The following is an 11,052-nucleotide window of genomic DNA, read 5'->3' as shown; positions in this document are numbered from 1 at the left end:
GAATCGCTTGAACCTGGGAGGCAGAGGATGCAGTGAGCCGGAATCACGCTATCGCACTCCAGCCTGGGAGACAAGAGCGAGACTCTGTCTCAAAAAAAAAAAAAGATATAGCAGAGCATCACTGGCAGGAAAGAACACAAGATTCTGACAACTAAAGTTGCTGTTTTCCTCTTTAATTCTTCCAGAAAAAGAGGTTTATACCTAAATGTGTGAGGGTTGGTAAAATACATGTGACAAACATTTTAACAACTATGTAATGTTAATCAGCAAAATAAAAAAGTATTTCCAGCCCTGGCATTACAAGCAGGCCCAGCCCAGTTAAGTCCCTGGGGGCAAAGCCAGTGGCTCAGTGTGCACTTCGGCCAGGGCCAGTTCAAGTTCGTCTTTTCTATAGGCCAGTAAGATGTGATTTCTTTAAAAAGATTTCTTAATCTAAAACCAGCTGTTGTCTGCTGTAGGCCAGAACATGACATTTTAATTAGCATGATTGTTCTGCTTCTGAAACCAGGCTGTATGGCATCCCAAGGGCAGATGATCCTGACCTAAGCTTATGGGTGAGGTTTGCTGGTTAGCAGCTCAGAAATACACTAACAAGGAAGTGGAGTCCCTAGCCCACTCTGAATCCATGAGTCACCATCACCTGCTACATCCCTGTCCTGAATTTCTACGGTGACTATACCACCTGTCTGTTCAGAGGGTATCCTCACCTTTGAGGTTGTTTCAGGTGCCTGGGATAGAATGCTCCTTCTTTAACATAAACTGTTTTATGCTATGTTGCAAGATCTAACACCCAGTATTCCTGGGAGTAATGAGGTACTTTAAATGGAGTTGTAATTCCTTTAAAGTCCAATGACTCCTATGACGATGACAAAGTCACACAGCTCTCTAGGGCTCACGATGAACTCAGGTGAAAGAGTTCCTCTTCCAAAATCAAAGGACTGTTAAGATTTTTAAAAAGAAAAATTTAAAAATGTACCCTTTGGGAGAGAAGCTGCATTAGAAACCAGCCACTAAGGTAGTGCATTCAGTGATGGGCAAAAGGGCGGAAATATCTGAAGAAGCCAGGGCAATATGACACAGACACAATGCCAGCAGAGTCCATAGCTTTCAGCAGAGATTTCAATGCAAGGCCCTCCCCTATACCTGCCCCACATCTTGGAAAACTAGAAAATCCCCAGAAAGGTTAGAGGTCCCCACTGTGCTTGTCAGCCTCTGGTACCTGGGTGACAACAGAAATCTTTTCCTTGCTTTCTATCATATCGTCCCCAATATTGTGAATATGAGACCAAAATGCTTTCCTATGTCTCCCACTGACCAGTACATATTACCCAAATCAAAAGTATTTGTTAAGCACCTGTGTTTGCTGTTGTCAGACACTGAAAAAAAATCACAGCTTCAGTTTCTGCATTTGCAAAATGAACAAACTGGATGAGATGATTGCTTGCCCCCTTTGGCAATAATAGTCCAGGATTCAATCACTCATTCAAATGAAAGAAGACAAAACTCTTTATGATTTCCACTTCCAACTTTGCTATTTTGAAATTTTCTTTGACCTCTCAAAGTCTGGGGAACACATCTGAAGTGACTCTTGATGAAACTACAGCATAATAACTGCCCATCTTCATGTCACTCAACAGAACAATGGATGGTGTATGAGTGATGTCGGCTGGCATAACAACTAGGTTTCTGTAATTATATCCATATTCTAAGCAAATTGTTATGTATTTTGTGTTTTGGGGACACATGTTATGGCTAAAGACCAAACTGTTGCTAATCTTAATATTAGAGCCAGATAAATCTGTTTCGAATCCATAACATTTAACATTTGCCAGGGTAGATTTGTTCATCAACTGGGCTTAAAGAGGTATAATTCACACATGTGCAGTATTAGTAAATACTGAAATTTAATGATTTAAATATACCAGCAACTGTTGCAAAGCAGTTGTATAGCAGCATTTAACGTTAGCCAGAACCTCCCTGGCTAATGTTAAGGTTATTGAGAGAAATTTTGGAATCCCCTTGGGATGGGGGTCACAATTCCCACAACTTTTACAGGTACCAGCTAGAGCCACTCCTTGCACGGCTAGTACGGACCCTCTGTTTTTCTCTGACAATACCTGTAAAACATTGACTGGATCGAATCAGGAAGCAAACAGATTCCTCTGGAGGTTTCTGAGTCATCTGCTCTTAAAATGGTTACGATTTGGGACCTTCTTATGCTGGATGCACAGGGTACCAGACATTCCTCCTGGCGTGTGCTCCCAGACACGGGCAGAAGACTGCTGTCGGGCCAAAGACGGAGTTAAATATACCAAGAGAGAAAGGTGGTTCCTTGGACTATCAGGAATTGGTGTTTAAGACACAGTAGAAAAAGGAATAAAAAATAATTTTAATCATATCAAAAAGCCAAACCAAAGAGGAATAGTTCATGGAACTGACAGGGTCCTGACTCAGCGGCTGGTGCTCTTCCTGTGCACAAGCCCAGCACTCCAGGTCCCAAGGCATTTATCAAATCCCACCAAGATGTTTGGGTTTTGCACCAAATTCTGGGTTTGGCTGTTCCTTGAAAGAACTCACTGATGTAAATGACTAAAAGTGAGGTCTGGGTACCCCTTACATGATTCCCCAGACCTAAAATGGGCTGACAGGCTTCTCTTCTCCAGCAGTCTTACTGTCTGTGATGTTTCCTTCCAGACTGTTACATGGAACTGAAAACAAAGGGAGCCTCAGCTGGATTTAACTCTGGAGCATGCCACAAAGGCTTCCACTTGGCATTTTTGAAAAGAACTCATCAGAGATCATAAGAAATACAAGAACAGAGGTTGCATAGCTCGAGGTGCTTGGATATTCATTCTAGGTTCTTGTTCTTGAGAAAGTGAGTTAGGTGGGTACATGCCAAGATCCAAGTAGGTCAACCTTCCACCCTTAACCCACTTCTCTGACATTAGAGTGGCGGGAGGCCTTGTTCTCTCCCTCGGTCCCGGTCTCACATTCAGACCTCCACCAATGGCACATTTCATAAGCTGCCAATGTTGGGGAAGCTCTTCAGTTTCTCAGGAAAGTCGTCTTTGTACAGGACAGGGTCAGCTCGGTGTTCCACCACCTTGAGAGGCATGGTCCCGAAGACTGAAGCAAACTTGTTGATGCACTCTGACCTGTGGGGTTTGGGGAGGAGGGGTTTGAGCAGAATGAGAAGGATGGGGGCAGGGAGAAAAGATAGTATGTTCAAGAGGCTGAGAGATAACAGCAAAATACGTAATGTTCAACATCAACAAAAAAAGCTCAAGTAGCCACAGTCTGCTCCCAGGTTCTTAAAAAGGTTGACAGGTGTGGAAAAAAGAGGTGAACTGGGGGTACTTGGACTATTAGTTCGGTGGGAGAACGTGAACAGGAGATGGTGCTTGGCGGCCACGGGCCTGCAAAGGTCAGAATATCTTTTCCCCTCCCCCTCAAATTCCAGTCATTCCTCCAGCTCAGTGTGAGAGGGCCTCAAACCAAGGTGGATTAGCTGCCAACAATTCTTAACCCCATCTCTGCCAGCTAACAGAAGGCAAAGGATGGAAAGAAAAAAAAACTACTTGGATCTGAGCTTCAGTTTACTGAAGTTTAAAAGGAGAGGAGAGATGTTGCTCACAAAGTGATGAAAGGAAAAAAAAAAAAAAAAGTGACAGGGCCAAATTTCAAACAATAAATACTTCATTCATTCAACCAACATTGACGGAGGGCCTGTAAGTGGCAATCTCTGGGTATGATGTCAATCTGCACAATCTTCTGTGAAAGCTGAACAGCTTCACAGCCTTCATATGAACAGCCTTCATAATTCTCATCATTTTTGTCACTTCCGTGTCAGAACTGTTAGCAACAACTGCTTCAGTGCCAGTGCAGTGCAGCACCACTGGAGGAGGGGAGAGGCCGTCTCCCTATCTCCACCTCACTCCCAAAGCCAGTCTTCTCAGAGGTGAGCAGGTCAGGCATGTGTTCGGGAATGGCTCTGGTCAATCAGGCCAACTGAGTGTGACAGCTGGGTAATAAGGATGCTTCAGCACTAGGCCAGGGGGAAAACAAGCCTGGAAAAGCTGCTTTTGAAGTCAAGGGGACCTCAAGGATGGATTTCCGAAAGGTCAACACTCTCGCCTCAGTCGGGCCCAGGATATCTGAGAGCGCTACAAAAAGAACAAACTCTAACTGGAGGCAGAACCTTTCACCAAGCAGGAGCTGCATGTCAAGACACAGACCAGAGAGGTCCCTTCTGTCCTCAGAGATACTGCAAGCATTGTTTCAAATTATTTTAACCAACAAGTTTTTGTTCAAGTGCTTTGAGCTTTAGCAAGAAAGCTGTTAATTAAGAAGACTGCTATTATCAATTCTTCTCTCTTGGTCATTATGTTTCTAAAAAAATTTGTTATTATTTCATTTTGAGCCTTTAACTCATAACATTATCATGCCCGCCAATACCACAAAGCAACAACTACAATTTACTGTATGTTCCAAGCTGTGTTAAAATTACTTTCTACTCATTAACAATGAGCTTAATCCTCACAACAACCCTATGGGGTAGGACTATTATTCCCATTTTATAATGGAAGACTGAGATACAGAGAGGATAAATAACATGTTCAAAGGTCAAATAACCAGAAAAGGCTAGAGCCAAAGCAGGCATTCTGGCTTCTAAGGCTAAAGTCTTAATTAGATGATACAAATGTACTTACTAACACAATTCTAGGGTCCAATGAGGGGGACTGGAAATTAACAACTGCTGAGCACCTATTATGTGCCAGATAATTTACGTACATATCTCATGGATTTCTTAAAGTAATCCTCCCCCATACTCATCACCCGCCTTGCCCAACTATTGGGTTTATAGTAGCCTCACATTATGGGTTAAGAAATTAAGGTTCAGAGAGGTTAAGCAGCTTGCCCAAGGACCCAGGGGTAGAACGACCCAGGGGTAGAACGTGGTGGAACTGGGTTTTAAACTCAGGTTTGAGCTGGCAATAGAGTCTGCTCTTTGGATCACACTCTACCATTATACACTAGTGACTGAGTTTCCCTCCTGCTGGAAGTCTTTTGAGACTCAGGAGGTGGTGTTCCTAGTTCCAAATTGAAGGAAGATTGGGAAAAGACAGATGAACTTTAACAAAGTGAGGTGGACCAAGCATGGGACAACAGCTTCCCTCTCTTCAGATTATGGGGTCAAAGCAATGGCAGATAAAATCAAACCTCTCCAAGGTTTACTTTTGACTGTTGTTCTGCCTGTAACATGTCCAGATTCTTCTCATTTCTAGTTATGCATACAGACTCTGGCCAGCAAAGCCCAGCTGTGCCCAGCATAGGTACTAGCAAGTATGTATTAAAGAAGAATCCTGGTTCTTGGCAGAGGATAGTGGTTCCATGGCCCTGCAGAGAGTATTGAGGACAATGTCTCCTCTGTAACTAGATCTGCCAACAGGAATGGGTCATAGGCAAGAAGCCACTGGGGCTCAGGCCAGCTTGATTTGTTGACAGCTGCCCCTGGCTAACCCAGGTCTAGTGAGTACTTCTTTCTCCTTCACACAGACCCACAATGGAGAAGCAGCAGGCCTCCACTGAACGGTCAAGGTCCTTAACTCTCCTGCCAGGTAATAACAGTGCTTCCTACTATCTTTTCACACAGGGGGTCTGGGTTGGAGAGCAGGTTAGGGGAGACAGGATTTTGGCTATTTGCCAGTGGCCCACATGAGCTGTTGTCAGGGGTTCAGCTACCACGTCAGTAAGCATTCTCCTGTGTTGGTTTCCCAATCAAGTACAAACACACCAAGAACTGCCACTATCTCTGAAGTGATGAAGGTGTCTGGGGAAGAAAGAACTAATGGTTTTCTATTTTCCTTTCAAACACATACCATTACTTAAAGTAACCAGGAGTCTTTAGGACTAACGCTGGGGAAACTGGGAAGGAAACTAACATTCCCAGGCCCTGTGCTACAGGCTTTCATGTATCACTACTTCATTTATCCCCACACATAACAGCTTGGGTACAAAGATGCTCAATAAATATTTGTTGAACCTATAAATGGACATTGTAATTTGACAGATATTAATATCCCTATGTTAGGAGATGAACAGATTGAAGTTTGGATAAGGTAAAGTCAATTTCCTTAGGTCAGACAGCTAATAAGTGTGGCAAACTCATCATTTGAATAAAGATTAGCCTAATTCAGAATACTATGTTCTTTTTCTTAAATCAATACTGTCTGCCTGTCATACTGCCCTAACCTTGGTGAAGACACTTGTCAAAATGAAGAGCGACACATTCTTCTGACTCTTAAAGAACTAACAGCGGATCCTGGCAACGGAAGCTGGGCAGTAATGGAAGCCACTCTCCTACACAACTGAGATTTCTGATCCCAGACCCCCAAATATAGGAATAAATGAGCTACTGAACCACCAAACCCAACACAAGGTCACACACACTTGTACAGTGGCTAACTGCTTTCATTGTTTTGCATAAAATGTGTATTCTGCAAAGATTATTATTAAAAATAAAACAGCCGGGCACGGTGGCTCATACTTATAATCCCAGCTACTCAGGTGGCTGAGGCAGGAGGCCTGTTTGAGGCCGGGAGACCAGCCAAAGATAGGGGGAGGGAAAAGGAAGGAAGGATGGATTCTACAGTTGTAACATCATCTCTTTATCTACCCAAGATGGCTTAACTCACGTCTCCTTCCCTCCCTATCTAAATGCCTTATTTAATTATTCAGTGACTCAATTTTTAATATAAATAGTTTTGTTCCCAGTTGCTAATTTATTTCCAGATTTGTTTCCTTCTATTCTCTGTTAAATTTCTCAAAAGAGTAGTTTACATTCACTAACTCTACTTCCTCACCATCGACTCATACTCTAAAACCTTTTGGCTTCATACTCTATGACATTATTACTATTTTTTACAGAAGGGGATTTTGCTATGTTGCCCAGGCAGGAGTGCAGTGGCTATTCACACAGGTGCAATTGTGGAGTGGTATTGCCTTGAACTCCTAAGCTCAAGTGATCCCCCGTCTCAGTGTCCCAAGTAGCTGGGACTACAGGTGCCCACCACCACACCTGGCTATTATTTTTGTAAGGTACCAACAAGCATAGAATTCAAAGACCTTCTCCAGCCTGCCTGTTCCTTGCTCCTTCCATGCTTCTGAGCACTGTATGTCCTGGTTCTCTCCTGGCCTTTTCAGTGGTTGCCTCTCTGTTTTCAGTCACTCTTTGTGTCTCCTAAATGTCAGAATTTCCCAAGATTCTGCCTTTGGTTTTCTTTAGTCAACTGCTGTCTCTGGACAGATGACTGCCAAATACAGTTAGCCATCCATATCCAAGGGTTCTGTGTTTGTAGATTCAACCAACCTTGGATCAAAGATATCTGGAAAAAAACTGCATCTATACTAACCATGTACAGACTTTTTTTCATGTCATTTTTCCCTAAACAATGCCATGTAACAACTATTTACATAGCATTTATGTTGTATTAGGGATTGTAAGTAATCTAGAGATGATTTAAACTATAAAGAAGGATATGCAAAGGTTATATGCAAATCCTAGGCCTTTATATAAGGGACTTGTGCATGCATGAAGTTTAGTATCCTCTAGTGGTCCTGGGACAAATCCCCTATGGATACTGAGGTATGACTGGGCTCAACTTTTTTTTTAAACTTCTTTCTGAAATTCTAGTTCCACATATCTATATCTTGATATACATATATAAAAGTATATACAGAGACTGATTTGAGTAATAATAAAACTCCGGTCTTCCAAAACAAACAAACAAAAAGCCCAGGCAGGGTGGCTCATGCCTGTAATTTCAGCACTTTGGGAGGCCGAGGTGGGCAGATCACGAGGTCAGGAGATTAAGACCATCCTGGCCAACATGGTGAAACCTGTCTCTACTAAAATACAAAAAATTATTGCCGAGAGTCTCTGCTTCTGGCCCAGGGTTTTACTGGTTGGGATCCTAGTGATTTTTGAAGGAGCACTTCAAATGTCACCTCTTTTAGAAAGTTATTCTTAACAATGAACCTAGCAAAAAGTTACTTCTCTTTCACCTGATCAATTATAGCCGTTTGAGCCTCTCTCAGGGCACTCATCACAAATAGCATTGTTACATATACATGTAACACTGTTAAGGTCCTTGACGCTGTTAAAGTCCAACAATTCGCTCCAATCCCTCCATCAGCATCTCCTCCTAACTACATATCCTACATATCATAACATATCCTATCGTGCCAGTAATCTCAGCACTTTGGGAGCCCTAGGCGAGAGGATACCTTGAGCCAGGAGTTCAAGACCAGGCGGAGTAACATGGTGAGACCCTGTCCCCACAAAAAAATTTAAGAACTAGTTAGCATGGTGGTACGAGGATGCACCTGTAGTCCCACCTACTCAGGTGGCTCAGATGAGAGGATCACTTGAGCCTAGGAGTTTAAGGTTGCAGTGAGCCATGATTGTATCACTGCAAAACAGAGCAAGATCCTTTCTCTTAAAAAACAAAAAAAACCCAAAAAAACAAAAACAAACTTCCAAAGAGGAAGCCTCCATATCCCCCTTAGTTACTCCAGTGTTTAATAATAATTATATCTAAATTAAATCCCCCTACTGCACTTTTTTTTTTTTTTTTGAGATGGAATTTCACTCTTGTTGCCCAGGCTGGAATGTGACGGCACGATCTCAGCTCACTGCAACCTCCACCTCCCAGGTTCAAGTAATTCTCCTGTCTCAGCCTCCCAAATAGCTGGGATTACAGGCATATACCAACACGCTCAGCTAATTTTGTATTTTTTTTTTTTTTTTTTAGTAGAGACAGGGTTTCACCATGTTGGTCAGGCTGGTCTTGAACTCCTGACCTCAGATGATCCACCGGCCTTGGCAACCCAAAGTGCTGGGATTACAGGCGTGAGCCATCACACCCGGCTCTCACTGCATTTTAAACCTCTTTACATTTGTTAAGATCTCAGTAGAGCTAGAGGAGTTGTTTAGCCTCAGCATGAACTTCAAGGCCATCATCAGGTCAACTTTTCTCCCTATACTTCCTTTCCTGGACCATGTATCCCCACCATTTTAACTCAGCCCAATGAATGACCACTTAGCTCACTGCTACGAATTTTCCCCAAATTGTTATTTAGGTTTAAATAACAATTTCATGTACTCCAATAGAAGTCCAATTGGGTCTCTTCCAAAGGAGCTATGACAGTGTATGTCACTATCCTTAACTGTGAAACACTTATGATACCAGTGACAGTATACTATTTCACATCAACAACTGGTGAAGGTCATGTCGTTTGGGTAATGTTTATATATGAAAAAGATAAAGAGATTATTTAGAGAGTAAAACATTACAGAATCCAGGCCAACTGAAACAACTTTCTGCACACACATGCAAAAATTCTCTAGGCTTGAAGAATTTTAATATAGCTGATAGATTTCAGAAATGAATTCTGCAAGCAGAGGCATATAAGATCTGTGAAATCTGAACTAGATATTTCATTCTAAAAGGCTACTATATCCTTATCTGAGTGCATTTTTGTCCTCTGACAAGCGCTACTGGGATGTCAGAGTTTGCTGTCTTGTATAAAGAACTGTCTTCTGAAAGTATTACGTTTGATTCAGGCACTTCAAAGCTTGGGGACTTTTGGGGTACAGGTGAGAACTATTAGGTCTAGTACAGTCTTAACGGAAGACATACATTTCCCACTCCTTTAATACTTACCTACAAGGCCTAGGATTACATTTCACACAAAGGTGTACTTGTTGAGTAACTGACTTGAATCGAAATAAAGAGAGTATTTTAGAGTTGTCTTGCCCCTCTGTCTGTAACGTGAGGGCTTTGCTTTCGATCCTGTTCTTGGCAGGCATTTCCACAGTGTCAGCAAAGGTAATTTGTCTCTGGTGGGTTTGGTTTAATTCTTTCTAATCAAGTTTTTACTATAACGTGGAGCTATTACCCTGAAAAATAATCCAGTATTTCCTTGGAATTAACTAGCTTCCACTCAAATGACTGTAGATGGTTAACTGCTTAGTCCACATGGAGAATTTGGCTTCTGGAGCTTAAGGCCAGCTATATTTTTAAGACCCTTCCAGCCATTACAAATTGAGTGAGTAGCATTCCGAATTAATTCTTTGGGTGACCTGGGCTTGAACTAACCCAATTCCCACAGTGCACATGGAGGTGACTATGGCTACCAGCTGCTGTCCTTATATCTCCAACAAAGTCCCATAAACAGGCCTAAGGCAGGAAATAGAGATCAGAGGCTAAGGCGCACTTTTGGTTGAGGCTCACTTACCTCTCCACCATGTGTGTTTGGTCTAGCGAAAGCCCATCTATGGCTGTGCACTCAGGACACTTGAATTTCTTTCGTGGGGTTACCTACCAGAGGAGGATAAAAACATACCTGGCTGTCAGTGTCAAGGACAATAAAATCATGCATGTGACACCACACTGCATTATTTTGTGTTGTAAGCTGAGATGTTGCATGCACGTGCACACACACACAGACACACACCTCGCCATTCCTCCATTCAACTCTGTCTGGCTCAGCCAACAGCAGAACTCACAAGGGCCCAATAAAAAAGGCTTGGAGGGCTTTTGCCTTCTGTAACTGGAAAGAAGTGGTGATGACAAGCTCCTTAATTCCTGTTTAATGACTGTTTTCTCACTGCCAAGGTCCTTGTATAAACACCATTTGTTCTTGTAGCCATAAGGGCGATGAAATACAGCTTCCCATAACTTTCACCGTAACCTTAGTTCCAACATGCGCTCTTTCTCCTCTTTCCAGCTAATGGCAAATGCTATGAGCAGCACCATGCTCTTGAAGATGCCAAGCTATTCTGCAATTCCCTTGAGTCAAGAAAAAAATTGAATGGTCCCTCATACTCTGAAACTTTTTCCCTGACTTCCCACTACCCTCTCAAACCTTAACCAGTGATCTTCCTAGCAAACTCAGGGGAAGCTGCTATCCCAACCTAGTGAAGATAAATAAACAGTGAAGAGATAGAAGGGAAAGAAAGCTAGATAACTAAGTCCAGGCTAAGAAGCA

At 42.5% G+C, this 11,052-nt stretch overlaps 1 protein-coding gene across 1 annotated transcript in view; it reads right to left on the bottom strand.

Moving 5' to 3' along the window:
- Window positions 1–1,885: 1,885 nt before the first annotated feature.
- The window catches only part of EXT2 (exostosin glycosyltransferase 2), a 158,493-nt gene continuing 149,326 nt past the window's right edge, over window positions 1,886–11,052 (bottom strand). Inside the window, 2 exon segments of the mRNA XM_011963272.1 lie at window positions 1,886–3,155; window positions 10,300–10,382. Coding sequence (XP_011818662.1) covers window positions 3,017–3,155; window positions 10,300–10,382 — 222 coding nt within the window. The 3' untranslated portion in view covers window positions 1,886–3,016.

The sequence above is a fragment of the Colobus angolensis genome, unplaced genomic scaffold (genome assembly GCF_000951035.1).
Source record: "Colobus angolensis palliatus isolate OR3802 unplaced genomic scaffold, Cang.pa_1.0 Scaffold61, whole genome shotgun sequence".
Lineage (NCBI taxonomy): Eukaryota > Metazoa > Chordata > Mammalia > Primates > Cercopithecidae > Colobus > Colobus angolensis.
The sequence above is the reverse complement of the archived record's forward strand: the minus strand, read 5'-3'. Positions and strand labels throughout refer to the sequence as shown.